Here is a 20,669-nt window from a genome sequence, read left to right as displayed (position 1 = left end):
GTGTATGGAGTGTTTAACCCGTGAGCGGCTGAGTGAGATTTATTGATAAAGTTTTTGTGTTTACAATTTGGAATATAAAATATAATATAATATAAGTAAAAGGAGTTATCCAAAATGTGGCTGATATTTCAATTTATGTAATAAATTGGATTATAGGGCAATATTTAAAAGCATAAATTAATGGATTTTTAGATAGATTTGAATATCTAAGCTATTTTTAATTTTATTAATAAACGCAAAATCTACTTTTGAAATAGTTCTTATTTTTATACCATCACAAAAAACATTCCTCATAATAAAGAGGCAGTAAAACCAAAATGAAATTAGTAATTTTAAGTCAATAATTAACACTTTTCAATAGGCGGCTGGTTGGACTGATGATGGGCCACTTTCTATGGGCAAATCACACGGAAAAGGTGGGCATCGCAGACAGGGCACTCTGCCTAGCATGTGGAGAGGAGGATGCGACGGCGGACCACTTTCTGTGCGTCTGCCCAGCTTTCACTCGAATCAGGCTTGAGGTCTTTGGCACTGATGTATTAAGGGGTTATATACAGTTAGAATTTTCAAAAAACAGATTTTTTTTATTTTTTTTTTTAATGTACATATATTTAAGAATACACGGAGAAAATTTAATTAAGGATTTTTTTTTCACCGATAAATTTTGTTTTTTATAAACAATTTAAGGCCGAAATTGTGGTCAAAAATCGACTTTTTTTTGAGAAACCGCCATTTTGACAAAAAAAATTATTTTGCTTGTTCCTTCGATTAATTACTATATTTAACATTACTTTAACGAAATCTGTTTTTTTTTTTAATTTCAGAGGTTCCAGTTCAGAGAAATGGTGTTCACCGCGAAATGTATTTTTTAAGAGAAGCTCCCGGAGATCAGCTGTAGCTCCTTTCCAAATAAATATTTTTACTAATACTAAGCCTTAAAGTACGGTTAAAAGATAACATAATATGCGTACAAATTTTTAGATCAATAAATTTAAAAGTTATCTCAGTAAAAAATTCTGGAAAATTCGCTTTTTTCGGCCTTCTCACTGTATATAACCCCTTAAGAAGCGACCAGCTTGGCTTCTTTGCCTCTTAAGATCTACTCAAATTTTTTTGAAGGACGGGTAGGTTTAAAGAAAATTAAAAAGGGAACCCGAGTGCAGTACAATGGACTCAATGTTGTCCAAAAAATTTGGGAATTTGAAAAAAAAAAATTACATTAGAAAATTATTCACGTTTTTATTGTGATAGAGAGTGAAGGCACAAGATCCAATCAAATGTCGCGTTGTTTTTTGACGAAATTTGGTAATAAACTGAGTAATATTTATTAGTCATACTTTTGGTCGTACTAACCTAATATAAACTAGTTTTTCTTGGAGAATTTCAGTCAATGGCATTAAATCGCTTGATCTGGGTCGTTGGGTTCGCGATAAAACAACATTTTCGAATCATCAGCTATCGCTTTCATCTATTTCTGTTAGTAATGATAGTAATTTTAAAATTGACAAAATTGAATATAAAATTGACAGTCTGCACATAACAGCTTCGATTTTACCTTAATAAGGTATAAAAAACTAAAAATATACAATAATATTATATAACTCTGGAAATTTCTTATTCCATTTAAATTACGTACTCTGTGGGTTAAAAAGTAGTATGGCATCACTGCAACCGCATCATATTCAGCTATTCCCCGTTAGATGACGCCACATCGAACGGAAGCGTATGAAAAAATGTCGCAGAGTCTAACACATTTCTACATAGTTGGCAACGCAATCAATAAAACATCATACTACTACATGTAAGCCCGTTTCCCAAAATCTGCTAAATTATTCGTTCTTTGGAATTTAAGAAAATTGTCTCTGTTCGTTTCATGTGAGTAGTACAAACACAAGGTTTATGTAATAATTTGTGTAAAATAAAATTATCATTCGATAATTCATTTTATCTACTTTTGCTATACAATTTCTCGAAACTATGTGAATCATTTAAAATACTACCATCCATTTGCCCAGAATACAAATCAAAATTAGCTAACAGTTTCATATCGGGTTCAGCGTTAGATTTATTTACCTATAGGCCTCTTCTATTGAGCATTTCCCCCTCTCGCTATCACTATGCACGATTAACTAAACGAAAAATTTCCATGCGAAAGCAACAACAAAGTTATCGTGCAAGATTCGCAGGATTCGCAGCTGGCGAGTATGGCTATATATCATTAGACTGGTATAACTCACTGCCTTACAAACTCATGTATTTTAAGGCAGCTCTAGTCCGGCGTTGCCAATATATGTTTATATATAACAGTTGATTCATCTATTCGCCACTTGCTAACGCTTGGCGAAAAGAAGGGGCCTTATATTAATATAAGCATACAATCTGAGTTAATTTACTTGGTATTGATGTGTTACCCACACATACATATGTCGTATATAATACACCAAGACCCTGTATTGTCTGACCTCTTTCACACTCTGTACACTTAATTTTGCTATATTAGTTTTGTGGATAACAAGAAAAAAACGTTATATAATAAAAACAAAAACTCTGAGTAACCACTGTAATCGTTGGTTTTAAAGAGCACATGATCCCTGATGAGCTTATCGAACTAATTGAGAAAATGGGGAACAATTTATGGCAACCTTAAATGTTCTAATGGGCAAATTAGCAACCTCCAACAATAGTAAAGATGGCGTTTCAGCTCAAATGAGTGATTTACAATAAACAAAACTGAAGTTTTCTTGTAATGATGGCCTGTGGAGGCGAGTAGTACTGAAAATGTATTCTCTATAAGGCTTCTTGTGCGGCTGGATTTTACCTGGGGTTTACACATGGCATCGCTCGAAAGACACTCAAAATACGTATTAGCTGTCAAAATAGAGAACTCAAGTATTAAATTTGCCGTTATTTTTAAATAAATATTTACTCATCAGTCATATTAATTTTGTATTTCCAAAGTCATACGCAATGCTGAGTTTTGTATGGAGTAATAGTACTGAGTTTACCGATCCATACACTCCAAAACTGATGTACCTATACCTCTTTTGTTCGCTCGCATCTGGAAAATGCTGCAAAATCTGTCACGCTTTCCACCAAACCCACATTGATAGGATGGAGCGCGAGTAATGTGAATAAAAATGCAGGTTGTCGTTTGAATTTGTGCTTTATAAAGGGTGGTGAAATTTTAAGGGCCACCACCCCTAACGAGCAAACCTGGTATCTATCATCCTTAGCTCGTTAGGCATGGTGAAAAAAATTCTTTTGAGGAGAACTTTGTGAATTTTGTGAAACACAAACCGAATGACGTAGGCATATCTGTCAAATTCGCTCAGAGCCGAATAACGGTCTGCTAGGTAGTACACCTTTACAAATCTTTTTACCATGTGAACAACGACTGTTTGGGCGAATGTGTGACGAATACTCTCATGACGTGACAGTCGAAGCTCCCCTCACAATTTTTTTTTTCACCATAGTTATTGGCCAAACCTAGTAATTTATCTTCCTTGAGTTACCATCCTATCTGAGGTGAGTGGTGAGTAGGGTGGTGAGTACTTAGGAGTATATGAAGCACGCTGATCGAGTTCATGTCTCACGTTCGCAACATATCGGCGGTCCTCCAACGATATGGTTTGCTCCAGCGAGTTATTTGAAATTGAATATAATTAGCTAGTTTTAAATGATTAGTTTTGAGCTTTTAAGTCCGAATATTTTAATTTTCAATTTTGAGTTTCGAGTGGTTGAATCGTGAGTTTTAATTTTGAGTTCTAAGTTTAGAACTTTTGAGTTTTGAATTTTGGGGTTCTTGAACTTCCAGCTTAGGTGTCTGAATTCTCAGTTCTGAGTTTAGAACTTTTGAGTTTTGAATTTTCGGGTTCTTGAACTTTCAGCTTAGCGGAGTGAGTTCTTGGCTTGTGAGTTTAGAACTTTTGAGTTTTGAATTTTGGGGTACTTCAACTTTCAGCTTAGAAGTCTGAGTTCTTGAGTGCTGAGTTTAGAAATTTTGAGTTTTTGAATTTTGGGGTTCTTGAGTTCTGAGTTTAGTACTTTTGAGTTTTGAATTTGGGGTTTCGGACTTTCAGCCTACTCAAACAGTTTTAAGCTTAATTTCTGCCTCTTTGTAGAGTCTACAACAATCATTTTCTGCCACACAAATTTTTGCAAATGGTAATTGAGTTTACAAGGTCCTGTTAGTGGTTCAGTGTAGATTTTTATGTATTTTTTGCTGAAGTTAAGGTTGCCTCTATAAGTTCTTGCTCAATGAGTCTTTCCGATAGCCGCATGCCTATTTAGGCTCTCCAGTACCCGCAGAGCTGTTACTCCGCAGAAAGACTCATTGCCCATTAAAGGGAGTATTTGCGCCCTTTTTTGCTAAAATGTCCCCATTTTCATCACGTTCGTGCTCCTTATGTCGCGGTACCCACTTCAGAGCAACAAGGTTTCTTGATGGTAAAGTTTCGAGAATTCTAAAACATTCCCAGACAAACCTTAATTGGAAAGAGAAGCTATCTAGCGATTTTAGAGCTGCTTGACGGTCAGAGAGAATGTTGATATTGGCACCACGCGTGTCTCTACGAACACATTTACTGGCACATTGCTCTAAGGCGTGGCCCTCGCCTGAAAAATGAAAGTCGTTTTTCGCATTGGGATTGCCTTCTTGAAGCGTGGTCCGACAAATCCAGCCCCGGCACAGCTATCTTCTATTTTGGATCCATCAATAAACCACATCTGTGTGCCCTGTTTTAAAGATATTTCATTATTTCGCCAAACTGAGTGATCACTGCTGACCACCTTGCATTCATGGAGAATTCTAGTCTTCTTTCCATCTTGCCACAGACCGTTAGGCACGGAGAGTTCAGGATTGCACCCAGAATTCTTATATGCCCTGTAAGATTGCTTTCTTTAAGAAGAAATACTTGTACGAGTATATTAGGAAGGCTTTCCTAAGCCTAGCTGCCTACCATTTGGCTACAAAGTGGAGTGGAATGAGTCCAAGGACTATTCCAAAAGTCGTTGTGGGGCAAGTTCGCATTGCTCCGGGTACACTCAGATAGGCTATTCTGTATGCCTTGTTAAGTGTCATCTGAGTCTTAATTTAGCCTACTTTTTGCCACATAGGTTTAATATGCAAATAAATAAATGCGAAAGATGGCATTCAAAAACAAGTACATACCATCTAGGAATTATTCCCCACTTACATCACCATCACTAACACCTATGTTAGTGGCACTTTGAAAGACGTCTTATTTCACTTCAACTTTTTTCTGAGGCGGACACCAAGATTCAACAAATTCAAGTTACTTCTACAATCGCTAGTCCACACCTGAGTAATTCATGGAAACAAAACATGGAACAAATGCAATTTGCACTCAATTTTCTCTCTCTCTCTTACACTAGCAATAAAACAGTTTAAAGAATCAATTTTCGATTAGTCACTCCTTTATTTATTAATTAATTTTAATGCATACAAATTTACGTACATAATTACATTCATATCGTCAACACTTTGTGTATAAAATATTTAACTCAATTTTCGTATATAAATACAAATATAAATCATGCAAATTTTTGGATTTTTTTCTTTTTTCAATTTTTTCAATTTTTATATAAAAATACATTTAAAAAAATGCGCCTAATTATTTAATTTTATTTCATACGATTTCTGAGAATTTATAGTTCGCAACTTACTTAACTAATGACTTAATTTTATTATTCGTTTTTTTGATTTTATTTAAGGAAAAAATAATACAAATGGGTTAGTGTAGATATAATTCGGACTTAAGCTAAGTAATAATATCGATAAAGAGATAAGCAGGAAGGAGAGAAAAAGAATGAAGTGTGGAAAAATTAGTATAATACAAGAGCGCACGATTTGGCAAATAGCAGTACATTTTTTTTGGCGATTTGTGACGTAGCAATTGCAGTGCAAATTGAAAATATTAGGTTGTAGAGATGTGTTGGGAAATTGTTTTGAAAAAATTTTTGTTGTAAATATTTTTAAAATTTTGAAACACTTTAATAAAAAAAAATATTTTCTTAAAAAAAAATTAAATAAAAAAAATTTGTTAAGAACAAATAAAATTAAAAAATATTTTTTTTAAGAAAAAATGTAATTAAACAAATTTTTTTAAGAAAAAATACAATTAAATAACTTTTTTCAGACAAAATAAAAAAAATAAAAATTAAAAAAAAAATTAGATTAAAAATATTTTTTTAAAGGAAAAAATTAAATAAAAAATAATTGAAAAACTAAACAAAAAAAATATTTAACAAATAAAATAAAAAAGTATTTTTTTAAGAAAGAATAAAATAAAAAAAAAAATTTTTAAAGAAAAACTAAACAAAAAAATGTTTGTTATTAGAAAAAATAAATAATTTTCTAGGAACAAAATAATATACAAAAAAATATAGTTTTGAAGAAAAAAAAAAAAAATATTTTTTAAGAAAAAAATAAAATAAAAATAATATATTTTTTAAGAAAATTAATATAAATAAAAAAATGTTTTCTTTTAAGAAAAAAATAAAAAAATGTTTCTTTAAGAAAAAAAAAACAAAAAATATTTTTTCAGAAAAAAATTGAATAAAAAATTTTTTTATTGTACAATACATAACATATTTTTAAGAAAAAAAGTAAATAAAAAATTAAGAAAAAATGAATATTTTTATTTTTGTTTTTTTCTTAAAAAAATATTTATTTTTTCCTAATAAAAATAGAAAAAAAATATTTTTTTTTTTTAATAAAAATAAAAAGAATATTTATTTTTTTCTAATAAAAATATTATTTTTATTTTATTTTTACTTAATATTAATAATTATTTCATTTTATTCTTTCTTAAAAAAATATTTCTTTATTTTATTTTTTCTAATAAAAAATGTTTTTAAAATAAAAATAAATAAAAAAATATTTATTTAAGAAAAACTACTTTTTTTAAGAAAAAAAAAAATATTTTTATAGGAGAAAAATAAAATAAAATAATTTTTTTTTTTAGAAAACAATAAAAATATTAATTTTGGTAAAATTTAATGCAAAATAATTCTCTTTAAAAATATTCAAGTGTAATAGGATTTCGTTAACAGCTGACACTCAGCGCCTTTAGAACATAGCAGCTTCAACGTTTTCGTTAGTTGTGGAAAGCAGTGCGGGCCAAAGTGCGTGAGTAAGAACAGTTTGCAGTAAAAGCGCTGCGGCTGCATTTTTTATATACAATTTTATATATTTTTTAATTAATTTCATATTAATTTGTTATTATTTTTTTTTATTCAAAAAAAAAACCAAACTTAGTATTTTACTTAACGTTAAGAGTTAGCATTATCGTAATCAAAATATTTGTGTTACATATTACTGGGCGGTCCGCGGGAGCGGTGTCCTTGCGCATGTCCGGTTTGCCTAGAGCCGGGACGTGAATGTACAATCGCATAATTGTCATTATCAATGGGAATCGACCTTCAAGAATACACAATTTTTAAGCAAACTAATATTCGTTATTGTATTTTGTTTGCATTAAATAAATTTGAAATTAAAAGTACAAATTTGCAGTGGAGTTTCAGTGGTGAGCGGATGTGAAACACAAATAGATATTTGAGTGAAATTTGAGTTACTACAGAATTACTGAGAGAAAAAATATACAGCAACAAAAGAAAGTGACGTTAAATTGTAACATAGAATGTACAGGTAGTGTGTTAAAATATGTTAAGTTAATACAAGGTGGTGCAAAATTAATCATCCGATTTTAATTTTGAAAAAAAAAAAAATGTTAAGAAAAAAAGTTATGATTTTGAGTGATGAAATTTTTTACTGTGATTCTTAAGTTTTTATAAAAATTTTTATAAAAAGTTTTTATACATTTTTTTTTTATAAAAATTTTTATAATTTTTTTTTTCGTTTTTTATGTGTTATTGCAATTAAACATGATTGCCAACCGACGCCATTTACAAAAATTAAAAATCACCCGATAGGGTAATTAATTTTGCACCGCCTTGTAGTTGAGTGCTTTTGAGCATTTTCGAAAAATTAATAACAAATTGAGTTGAGTGACAAGTAATTTGAGTGAAAACTTTCATCGCAAAAATTACAAATATTCCGATAGGGTGACTAATTTTGCGCCACCTTGTAGTTGAGAGCTTTTGAGCATTTTCAAAAAGTTATTAACACATTGAGTTGAGTGATACGTAATTTGAGTGAAAACTTTGACCACTGGTTAGTTATAGCACAGAAATACGTTATTTAGTTATATTTGTGTTATCGAAATTTGTGTTGTCGTTCAATTTATCATTTTTTCAATATTTTTTTTTCGATTTTCTATTTTTTTTATATTTTTTACTTTAGTATTTGTACTCTAAAATTAGTTGTTAAACATTTAAAATTACACATAAACACACACACATAGACAACCCTACAACATGAAATATAAAGTGGCGTACTGAATTTTGTTGTTATTCACGGTACTGTACGATTTTCCGTGTATGTATGTGTTGCTTGTCGGTGGCCTAAATGGCAGTGACAATTTTCCAAAAACAAACAAAAATATTATTGACATTTTTTGCTAATTAGTTCTGGCATGCATTGTCAACTCCTGGTTTTTGTTGTTGTTGTTGTTTTTCTTTGTTTTCTTCTCTTCCGTGTAGTTTAAAACATAACACATAAACACATATGCACAAATATAGTTTTGTAATGTATTATAATTTTTGTTTTGAAACTTTTGTTTTTTGTTTGTTGTTTTTGTTTTTTGTTTGTTCGATCAATTTGTATTTATATTCTTTGTGTCAACTTAATATCTATCAGACCTATTCGAGTGTATTGTTGAGCCACCGCTTGTGTAGCCTTTATGCGCGTCACGCCCATGCAGTGAGTAACGCGACCCATACTGACTACCATGCCAACTTCGGTACGGATCGTATTCTTCAATGATGGATGGTTCTTTTTCGATGATCTGCATTAGTGACAATAACAACAGGAAAAAAGATGATACACAGGTTAAATTTCGAAATTTGAAATTTCTGAAATGAATGATTTGTTAGTTTTGTATAATTACCTCGGTATTCGCACAGCTGCAACTCATCGCTGTGCAGAGGAAAATGTTCATCAGCAACATGATGAGGAAGAGTACGCCGAGTGTGATGGCCAACCACAGTAGCCATGGTGGGCGAATGCCATCCTCGCAGTCACCACTGATCACTGGAAAGGAGAATGGGGTTTTGTGTTATTCTTTTATAAGGGAAAGTAATTTTATTGTATTGAATACTAATATTTTTAAGAGTCCATAATTATGAAAGTGGCTTAAATCAAAATTAGAAAAAATTAGCTTATCAGTTATTTTATTATTTATTTATATATCTTTGGCCGCAAACCAATCATCGAGCCATTTTTGGCTTCTTCGTGAGAATTGAAGCGCTGTTCGGAAAGTGCGTGGCCCATCGATGCAAACAAATGATAATCGGAAGGCGCAAGTCTGGTGAGTAAGCCGCATACACCAGCGGTTCCCAATCGTACGTCTCCACTAATTCCCGGATCACTCTTGTTCGATGTGGCGGTGCATTGTCATCAAGTCAGGTCATGCGGCACCCATCTTCCGGCCTTTAAAATCATGCCCATGTCTTTCAAACGTTTGGAAATGATTTTTTGGGTCACTTCCAACTGCCCTACCATCATTTCGTGCGTTTGACCATCATCTTCATCCAACAATGCTTGCAATTCGGCGTCCTCAAACTTTATCGATGGCTGGCCATGGTCCTCGTTCTCCACGCTAAAATCACCACTTCGGGATTTTTCAAACCACCTGAAGCACTGTGCTCTATTTAGAGCGTGTCCATAAGCATTTGATGAGCTTGAGAAGCGTTTTTCTTCAATTGATAACAGAAAATCAACGATGTCCGCAAATCGTAGTTTGAAGGCACGAAATTCGGCATTTTTAAGAGCGACAAAAATGCATTGTTGTATGAAACGTAACAAACAATGAACTGAATATTGTTGACAGATGACTGACGAAAAAAACAAGACATTTGGGAAGGTTTAAAAATACTACTAGCGAAATCTATGGACTAATAGCTGAAAGTCTCATTTCATAGGAATATACCGATATTTTTACGGTATTGCCAAATGTCAAAGGAACCATAAACTTAACTTGAAAATAGCGCGTAGGCCTCTTGAGGAAGAATGAGAAGGAGAAATTACATTTTAGAGAAAGTCATTTACAAAATAGTGAACGAGATAGAAACTGCTTGCAGAGGACCACAAAAAAAAAACCAAAGAAGAATTGCAAGAAATAGTATGGATTCTCATTTGATTCGTAAAAATCACTTTTGTATCCTAAATTTTCTGCTTCATTAGCCTATTGGGTTTCCATAATTTCCATGATTACAAGGACAAGAAGGATGTATGGGATGACACGACTGCTTCAAGCGGGGCTCCGCAAGTAGCATCATGAATTTCAGAGCATATGGATGATATATGTACCTACTCAAAAGCACGTAGTAGCTTACACTGATGCTTGCTCAGGTCAAAAGCACCTTAAAATAGATAAAGTTCTTATTTATCGCACCATTTCTCGTTAGAATGATACTGGTAGCATCGCGAAACGTCATGGAGGTGGTCATCAAAAGACTGAAACGTCACGTGAAATGGTTCAAAAAGTGAAGAAGCGACTTGAGCGAAATGCCCGACGAAGTGCCAATCAAATGGAGAAGCAACTGAAAATATCTGACCGTAGCATCCGCCGCATTATGAAAAATAATCTCAAAGTTAAGCCTTACAAGATCCAAAAGGTGCTTGATCTCCCACCAAAGCAGCAACCAGACAGACTTCAGAGAGCGAAGGAGTTGCTTCGCTCGACCGAAAGCGTTCAATTTCTGAACATTGTGTTTTCTGACCAGAAAATTTATCAAATAGACCAACTCGTAAACTCCCAAACGATAGGATTTATTTGACCGACCGTTCATACGAGAATTTGAGTCATCGATTGGCCTTCAGGATGCAGCAATCGCCACAGGTAATAGTTTGGGCCGCTGTAACCGCAGATGGGCGCTCTCCAATCATTGTCATCGAGCCTGGCGTCAAGGTAAATGAGAAATATTATCGAGAAAGTATTCTGGAGGTTGTTTTGAAGCCGTGGGCAGACAAATGGACGTTTGAACAGGACTCTGCACCGTCTCACTAAGCTCGAGTGAACCAAAAATGGCTAAAAAAAAAACATTCCGAACTTCATAACGTTCCCACAATGGCTCTCAAATTCACCAGTCGCGAATCCGATGGATTATTCTCTTTGGGCCATTTCGGAGAGCAATGACCGAACTAAAAGATTCACCAGTCCCGAGGCGCTAAAAAAAGTCAATGTGCGCGTATGGGCCAAAATACCTGCAAGTCAATTCGGGCAGTTTGTGATTCGCTTCTGGACCGTCTGAAGGCCATAGTCAAGGCAAAAGATGGTCATATCAAGCAAAAGTAAATTTATTCCTAATTTTGTATTATTTTCACACATTTTGTAGTTTAAATTGAATAAAAGTAGTTTTCCAAACTAAATTTATTGCCTTTTTATTGGTTACACTTCGAGTGGCCGCCCCTGTATATATGTACATTTCTGATCTAAAGCGAATAACAACACCTAAGTTGAATTCATCGTCGAAATAAAAAGACGCAAAAATTATAAATTATCCAATGGAATGATTAATTTTGTGCCACCTAGTATTTATATATAGTAGACGTACACCGATTTTGAAACTGCTCTGGAATATTTTCGAGAAGATATGTATCGGGTGCTTTGTAGCTGCATGAGAACTTTCGATATAGATAACAGCTGAGAATGACAAATAAAATGAGAATGGCAACAAAAAAAAATCTTTTCGAAATGAGGAGCTGCCGCTACGGTGAATGGCCAAACAGCGCTACCATTGTATGGCGTCAAGACTTTTTGGCCAGATTTTAGTATTCAGGCCAGATTTATCGGACAAAGTAGCCAATAATTGGACTGATTGAATGGTCCATTTAACTCGTAGCAGCGGCAGACGTATGTAGATATTTTGGATATCATATTAAAAAAATAAATGTCATTAAAATATCTATCTAAAATTTATTTTAAAGGAATTGCTCTTCAAAAGAGTTCACTCAATGGCCAAAGGCATTTATTGTTATTCCCATTCATTTTGGCTATTGAAGTCAGCTTTTCTACCGAGAATGTACCAAAATTCGATCGAGTTCTAGGAAAAGTGGTTCCACAGAAAGCTAAATTGTAGTTTACGAAGGATGCATAATTCTCAAAGAAAGTGCTGAATGGATTTTGTCTGCGTCTGTGAATCCCACACTAATTTCCGTGTTTTTTTGTGCTTCGCTTGTGGGCTAAAGCGAACAAAAAGTTATCTGGGCCCCTCAATAGTCTTTTGATGCTAGCGACTGTTCTAGATCTCTGCGCAAATTATCGAAAGAGAAAATGCAGTTTTTTCCCCAAATACCGTCTTAGATCCTTTCTTCGCGCACTCCTCCTGCTTCTTATTTACCCGTATTCTGTAGAGATAGACGCTGTAGTGTCGAAGGGATCATGGATTCTTCTTGAACATTTCTCAAATTAGTCGCTACTGAGCAACTTGATTCTACACAAATACAGTGAAACCTCCCTTGGGCGGGCACAATACATAAGATTTGGTATAGAAAAAATGTCATCTTAAGCGAGGTGTTCGTTGGGAGTGGTTACATTGTATTTCAGTTTCCTAGGCTTTTCTGTCGGAGAAATGAGAGCTGAAGTTAGTCGATCTCCATGATCAGATAGTTACATCTGCTATGTTCTATTTCGACTCATTCTAAGAAAAAAACAGGATATTGGTTCAACATCGACAAGCTTAGTAGATACCCTAAGTCTTGGAGTACTTTTAGCAACCCTTTCGGATAGCTAGCTATAAGGTAATGCAGATATTTTAAACAGTGATTTACGATATACTAATTTTTTATATTTTTTCAGAAAATTAGAACTTCAGGCTTTGTCAAGCATAGTCATGGCGCGATACTCAGTTGAGCGACGCGCCAAAGTAATTCAAACGTTTTTCAAATCATCGTTCTGCAAGAAGTACATTTCGTGTATTAAATAATGAACTATGAGACACATTTCCACCTAAACGGATATTTTAATAAGCCAAACAGCCGCTTATGGGAATCTGGAAAACCTACATATCATTCAAGAAAAACCATGCACTCACAACAAGTCATTTGGGCTGGTGAAATCCTCAGAACGTACTCTTTCGAAGATGAGGCCGGTAACGCTGTTACCGTGAATGTTGAACATTATTGTGACAAAATTTCTATTGCCTGAATTAGATGACATGGACTTGGACAATATGTGGGTTCAGCAGAACGGTACCACTTCGTATACAGTGCATGAAAATGGAATTGTTGCGAGAGACACACCATCTTAAGAAAGAAGGAGGCCGCTAAGGTCTTGCGTTTTGACACCATTGGACTTCTCTCTCTTTGAGGCAAGGTGAACATTTTAGTCTATGTCAATAACAGACAATTCTAAAACTCAAGAATGAAATCATAAATGATATACACCCCGAACAATGCCAAAAAGTCATGGAAATTTTGAAATGTGCATGTTGTTTTTGTCAGAGGAGTCGTGGAGGGATATGCATGAGCTATAGAACTGCATACAAAAAAAAAACAAACATAAATTCAAAATTGGTTAAAATCTTAAGGTGCAATAGTTTGTTTGCGAGCTGTATGAATATGCAAACCGCTTTTTCTATAATGAGAGGTTTTGGACGACTATTGCTTGTGGCCACGGATATTATAAAATGCTTGTATTATGGGTGCTTGTTGTTGTTGTAGCAGCATACACATTCCCCATACTTACATACGTAAGGGATGCTTGCATATAAGGATGCTTGTGGTATTGATTAGTTGTTATAAAAATTATTATTATAAGGGCATTAAGCATTCCGACCCGAAAGATCATCTGTGTCCATTTCGTGGATTCAGAGCATTTCTAGGAGCCAAATTTACTCAACAAATTTCAGAGCAAAGACGACAATTTTCCCATCGTCACCAAGCCGTTTTTGTATATCTTTCGCTCAGCCTATTAGCTCGTTTGCCTATGTCTATAACTAACAGGCTGAGTTGTGGGTTTTAGCTTCCTCTTATGACAGACTTCCTTTATACTTAGCACATTTTAACCCTCTCAATCGCTGGGGGATAATAATTAGTTTCATTCATAAAACTTTAGCTTTTTGTTATAAAAGTTAATAATGCAGAGTTTCAATTCATTTATATATAAAATTCGCGCTGTGGTGAGCATACCTTGGGAGGTACTCGGATGTGTAGATCTCCCATTTCTTATCGATTTCTGTTTAAACATTACTACTTACATGGCGCCTTTGCTGGATCGAGCACAAATACAGTGGTGCCCGCCAAACTGGAACCCTCCTCATTTGGACCCAATTTACGATTGCCTCCTTTGCTTACGCCACCTGCACCGGCCAAAGCGATCTGTTTGCAGTCCTCATCATCCATGCAACGGCCATAGCATTGAATCACATCGCATTGTAGATGCACTTCAGACCCTAGTGAAGGTGAAAGATAAATATAAAATACTTATTAAAATATAAATAAAAAATACTTCTTTTTATATAGAAGTATAGGCAGACAGCTCTGGTAGCCATCTGTTGTCAGTGAGCCTTAATTTTAACCCCATTTACCATACAAAAATTCAAATTATTAAAGATCAATGAATACTCAATTAGCAATAAATTTGTGCCAGATTCTCTATGCAACCCTGTGAAGTCTTTTAAGACTTTGAAGTTTAATTAGAAGATACTTTTTCTCTGAAGCTTCTTTTTTTCTGAGCAAAGCTAAGCAGAAATGAGAACTCGATTCAAATGACTGGAAAAGTTTAATGTTAAATGTTCAAGTAATACAATTTTTTCTAAATTTTTCAAAAGTAAAATCAGTTATCAAAAACTAATTGTGTACCCTGAATTGTAAAAATGCAAAGCCAAGCGCAAAGCACTGGAGGTTTGGTAACGAATACGGCACCCAGAGTTATCTCAGCCTACCCTACAGTCTCTGGTGCTGCAGTGTTTGTGATTAGCGGGGAGATACCTGTCGAGCTGATGACCTGGGAATGAATCTATGCGTGAGACTCCCAGAAGAAACACGACATCACAATCGTCGAGGGGCGGAGATGCCAAACCATATTGCGGTGGTAAAGCCGATCGGACATTGAACCGAGTGGCAGATGGACGGTGAAACTCTTTCATCTCAACTTCGAAATTCAACTCATCAATAGGCAGAAGAGTCCAAAGGAACTTCGTGCAAGTGAATTATTTCTTAACTGAGTTTCTCTCGCGCCGCGGATATTTCCAGAGATATCCATACCGCATGGTCCCTCCATTTGTGGAACTAGGTCCCTCCATTTGTGGAACAACATCAACACGCACACCACAAATAGGAGGAGGAGCTCGGCCAAACACCTAACAGAAGTGTACTCGCCAATTATTATTATTTTTTTTTTATCCATACCGCATGGGCAAGGTAAGCGATGCCAAAAATATGTACTGCAAAGCGCCGAGCGATGACGCGCAACATACATTTTTTTGTTGTGACAGATGGCTAACAGAAAGAGATGCTTTGCGAAAGCAGATTGGCGGCAACGCGCGGCGCAACATAGTCAGCAAAATGCTCAAATGCGAGGACAGCGAAGTCTCATAGACAGATACACAAGAAGACGAGCCAATAGCATGAAAGCTGGCTGCAAATACGGTGGACCCAGACGTGGGTCAACAGAATTGGTGCTTTGGGGATGCTGGTCAGGGCCCTCTCCAAGTAATGCCGAAAGTAGTCCCGAGAAGGATGTCTCCCCAGAAGGAGAGGAACAATTGTTTTAGTGGCTACACCACTCAAAGCAGCAGAGGACGGTCGCTATATATGCGAAGGCATTTTGAATCCTACCTTCACCTCCCTACCGCCATCAAAAAAACAAAAAATGGTGAGCATATAGGGTTAATATATTATCACCCAAACCCGTTTTCTTTAGGAAATTTCAAGTTCTTAATAATGAACATACGGCCTGGAAAAATCACCTTCAAGCCAATCGCCCAGTTATGGTTTACTGATAAGTCGAAATTAGAAGATGGTAGAACAGCGGCGGAAATCAATGGGCCTTAATTTAAAAAATCGATTCCAATGAGTTTTTACCCAACAACCTTCCAGGCAGCACTGCATGCCATCGAAATATGTGTTAGGAAATGTTTCTATAGTAAAATGAGAGGAACCCACATTTCCATATTTTCAGACAGTCAGGTGGCTTTGAATGACCTTCTAACAACTGTAAGTACCTCAAAAATGGTAAATGACTGCCTGAACCTTCTTAAAACTCTAGAGAGTTTCAACACATTGTTATTGGGTTAGGCTCATGGACATGAGGGATATGAGTAAAATAAAAACTATCTAAAAAATGGATAAATATGCTTCTAATTGCTCCTGAGCCTGTCAGTGGAAATACAAAAGGCTATGTAATCAATTTCTCAGAAAGTCGGGGAGAAGAGCTTCGTTGAATGCTGGTGCAATTCTATCGGTCAGAGACAAGCAAAACGATTCCTAACGCTGGACAAAAGAATTTCTGATAAACTACTGGCGCTCAGTATGTAGAGTAGACTTAAGACTTTTAAGTGGTTACTTTGCAGGCCAGTAGTTGCAGTACTTTACTATCAGTAGCCCGGGATATCACTTAAACAAAGTTGGTCTGTCTGAGACCATCATCTGCCGATTCTGTGAAATGGACAGCAAAAATTCAGAATACATTCTTTGCGAATGTCCTGCACTAGGCCGAAATGGCGAGAGAACTGCCTCAGGCTATCCTCAAAAGGCACTCTAAGTAACCTCAAACGCCTAGCTGCTAGACCTGGACATTTGCAAAGAAATTGCTCCACAGTATTTTTCTCTGAATGATCCCCATAGCTTCTGCACCGCGGGTTGCAGGAAAGCCCAAGTTTCCCCGCATGCGTTCAAATCATCCAGTGACCAGTGAACATCGCTATGAATTTGGAAATTGAATGACGGGGAGCCTCCAGCGTCCTACTTCTTGAGACCAACAATTTGAGACCAAAGTGCTTTTGAGATAAGATAGAACTCCACCTGCCTTGCGTTTTTTAAGAAAGAAACCCTGAGATGGGGACAACAGAAACTAGTTCTATTAGCCCCTTCGAGGCATGCATCGGCAATTTCATTTCCCTCCTTTGCCCTGGAACCCAGATAAGAGAAATGCTTTTTGTACGTTCGAGACGTTTGATCTCCTGCTTACAGGAAATTACCAGAAGAGAACTGCAATATAGCGACTTCAGGGCCTTGATCGCAGTTTGACTCTGAGGAAAGATACCTTTGTCTCCTTTCCTACAGTTATCTCTAAGCAATTTGCATAACTGCAGGATCGCAAAGACCTTTTCTTGAAACACACTATTAGTTTTCGGCAGTTTAAAAGAGACTGAAATATTGGCTGATTTAGAGAAAACACCCGCTCCCACTCCAGATACCATCTTAGATCCGACGGTCAAAACAGAGGTACCTATATTAGTGCAGACTCTTCCCTCCTTGCAATCTGACCTGCCTGGAAAGGTAATCCTAGGTTGTACTTCAAACCCAATTTACGGATGTGAGAGTGTAAGAAACTGGTTGTTTAATCTAGAAAGTCTAAAAGGTAGAGGTTTGTATTTTCTGCTGAATAGCATCAACTTCGCATTGATTCTAAGATCGCAACTGGCAGCCCATTGACAGAGTACAGACTTGCTCCTTTCAAAATTTCAGCCATGAATGAAGGGAAGGCTCCTGAAACCAGCAGAAACAATTCAAAGGCTGGAGAAAAAAACTGGCTCTATTGAGGATAGAAAAGACCTTGGCACACCGTAAACTGGAATATCATTTTTTACATATTTAATTTTAAAACAACATCTGAGCGCGCCGTTTGGAGGATCCTATATGATTAATGTATGATAACATTTGCAAAAACTATTAATCTTTCGATAGAAAAATAAATAAATAATTGGCGTGAACACTTAGGTGTTTGGTCGAGTTCCTTCTCCTATTTGTGGTGTACGTCGTCGATGTTGTTTAGCAAATGGAGAGGCCTACAGTTTTAAGCCCACTTTGAATGGCAGATATTTTTTATGAGAAGCTTTTTCATGGCAGAAATACATTCGTAGGTTTGCCATACCCTATCGAGGGGCGACCGCTAATAGAAAAAAAAACTTTTTCCATCATTTTGCTTTTTTATGCACGGAGATTCTAACCTAAGCACTCGCAAATGGGCAGTAGAGTGATTAATTTTGCGCCACTTTGTACAAATGGAAATTACAATACAATTATGCTGGAACTATTTTTTTCCCTACAAACAGAAAATTAGTTAATTTATGATTTTACCTTCTGGAAACTTGAACATCGATTTGAGTGTCGCTTCAGCGCTGTGGCCATCAGGGTTTGGTACAAAACGCGAAATTATATCGGGATCCACGGGGCAGCTGCAAATTGATGAATTATTTTATTGACAATTATTATAAAAATTCAAGCATTTGGCTTTAATGCGCATTTTCATTTTACTATTTCCATAAAAATTTAATTACGAAATGCACTCTAACTTACCCTCTGTCGTCAGTGAGCGGAATGCTGATGTTCTTCTTGTCGAAAGCGAAGCAGTTCGCCACACGTATGCCATAGGTACCTTGGGTAAAAGTGCACAAAAAATAAGATGTGATTTGAAAATAAATTACATATTTACGCATCGAAAGTACTTTAAATAGCAATAACCGTTATGAGTGGAGTGAAATTAAAAAATTAATTACCATTTGGCTTCGTTAATTCTGCGCGTATTTTGTACTCATGGCCATAAACCGTTTCACGTACACGACGATCATTCTCCAAGAACTTCAAGATGACATGCGCGTTGTCATCGCTGGCCACAATGAAGCAGGCGGCGAAATGGAAAATAGGAAAAGAGAAGACAAAAAAAACGAATGATTATAAACTATGTTTAACCGGAATATTTGTATGTATGTATGTCTACTTATATGGTTAGAAGTAAAAATTAGAGTCTTAAATGCTACTTTTGCTATACTTAGAGAGACACAAAGAGCAGAAAGACGCAATAAAAACGCGCGCAACTGCAGCCACTTGCAAAGGCGGAAAATACAGCAGGTCTGCGCTGTGAATATTTTTGGATTTTTTTTTTTTTTTTAGTTTTAGCCACTTGTGCGGCAGGGAAGTTTAAGCAGCGGCAGTAAAGTATTATGAAATTGTTGTAGCAACAACAACGATAAAATGCAACTGTTAATTAAATAAAGGGCGGTTAAGTTTCAAGGGCCGGTGTTGATTTTAAATAAAATATAATTTTTTTAAAAAATTACTGTCATTTCTCTTTATTATGATAATATTGGTATGGCTCGTACGAACAAAATATTGGCCAAATGGCTGCCGTGGCCTCGATGGTCTAAATTTTCGCTGACGCTGAGGCATAATTGAGTTTCTATCCTTTAACTCTTGAATTGTTGCTGGCTTATCGACGTACACCTTTTCTTTCAAATAACCATAAAGAAAGAAGTCCAACGGTGTCGTTGACGTTTAGGTGTGGTTCACATTCTACACCGGCCTTTGAAATTTATCCACCCTTTATATGTAGTTGTGCTTGTATGTAAGCGCTGGTGCATGAGGTTGGCTTCCTCTGTCAGTTACTGCATTAGAATTATGTAATTTTTGTTCACTGAAAGCGAGAATGTGGCGAGTTTAACGCACTGTAATAACACAAATTGCCGAATAGTTGAAAACAACTAAGTGTTGCGGAAGAGCGCATCATAATAAAAAGGCTACAAAATGTGTGAAAAAAAGTTACGAAAGGAGAGAAAAAAGATGTAATAAAAAAAAGAAAAAAAAAAAAATTTTTTAAATTAAAAATTAGAAACAAAAAATATTAAAAAAAAAAATATTAAAAAAAAAAAAATTATAAAAACATTATAAAAGAAAAACCGAGAAAAACACTAAAACATGCAACACTTGCGGAAATAAGCTGAGGTAGCAGCAAAAAGCGCAGCTAGCGTAGTGCAATGGCATCGACCAGGCCATCGCCGCCACCGCGCATTTTAGCAATTTAACAGAGCATAAAATTTGAGTGAAATTGAGCAATAATAAAATTTCTAGTCATAAAACACGCAAATATGAACATCAACAAAGTGGAAATTGAACAACCATTGCTTTGTTACATCTGCCAACAAAAGACTTAAGCAACAAACTTGAAAAGCTCCGCCTTAGTGATTTCGTATTTTCATGGCTTCAGTGGTGGCGCATCGTGAAAAAAGCAGTCAGTAGACTTGCTTTGATATTAAACATCACAAAAATAATAAAAAACTAGCGCTATTTTCAACTCAATTGGATTTTTTTGAAAATCTTCTACCAACTGACCTTGCTTTCGACGCTTTTCGCCAGTTTATTGGCCTTCAAAAAGAAAGTAAGCCTGAGTGATGTTAAGTACGTATAAATCATAAAAAGCCGTAAAATAAAATGCGTGAAATTCTAATCACTTTAGAATACTTACATGCATAAACATACATGCATACATACATACATGCATACATACAAACACAAACATACATACAAACACATACATACAAAAAAATTCTATATTTTTTTCCATCTTTTCGCACACTTTAAAGTCACA

General features: G+C 35.4%; 1 protein-coding gene across 6 annotated transcripts in view; it reads right to left on the bottom strand.

Annotated features, from left to right (window-relative positions):
* Positions 1-6,966: 6,966 nt before the first annotated feature.
* Positions 6,967-20,669, bottom strand: part of LOC128855684 (uncharacterized) — a 162,842-nt gene continuing 149,139 nt past the window's right edge. For 4 of the 6 annotated variants that reach the window (XM_054090803.1, XM_054090801.1, XM_054090802.1 and 1 more), the window contains exons 5-11: positions 18,805-18,914; positions 18,605-18,683; positions 18,386-18,483; positions 14,341-14,535; positions 9,030-9,172; positions 8,782-8,927; positions 6,967-7,441 (exon numbers count right to left, since the gene is read on the bottom strand). In XM_054090803.1, the coding sequence (XP_053946778.1) occupies positions 7,330-7,441; positions 8,782-8,927; positions 9,030-9,172; positions 14,341-14,535; positions 18,386-18,483; positions 18,605-18,683; positions 18,805-18,914 (883 nt within the window). In that variant the 3' untranslated portion in view covers positions 6,967-7,329. Of the gene's footprint in view, positions 7,470-8,781; positions 8,928-9,029; positions 9,173-14,340; positions 14,536-18,385; positions 18,484-18,604; positions 18,684-18,804; positions 18,915-20,669 lie in introns of all 6 variants that reach the window. The other 2 variants (XM_054090804.1, XM_054090805.1) reach the window with 2 other exon arrangements.

This window comes from Anastrepha ludens, chromosome 2 (assembly GCF_028408465.1).
Source record: "Anastrepha ludens isolate Willacy chromosome 2, idAnaLude1.1, whole genome shotgun sequence".
Lineage (NCBI taxonomy): Eukaryota > Metazoa > Arthropoda > Insecta > Diptera > Tephritidae > Anastrepha > Anastrepha ludens.
Note: the sequence above shows the minus strand (reverse complement) of the source record. Positions and strands in the feature narration are given on the sequence as shown.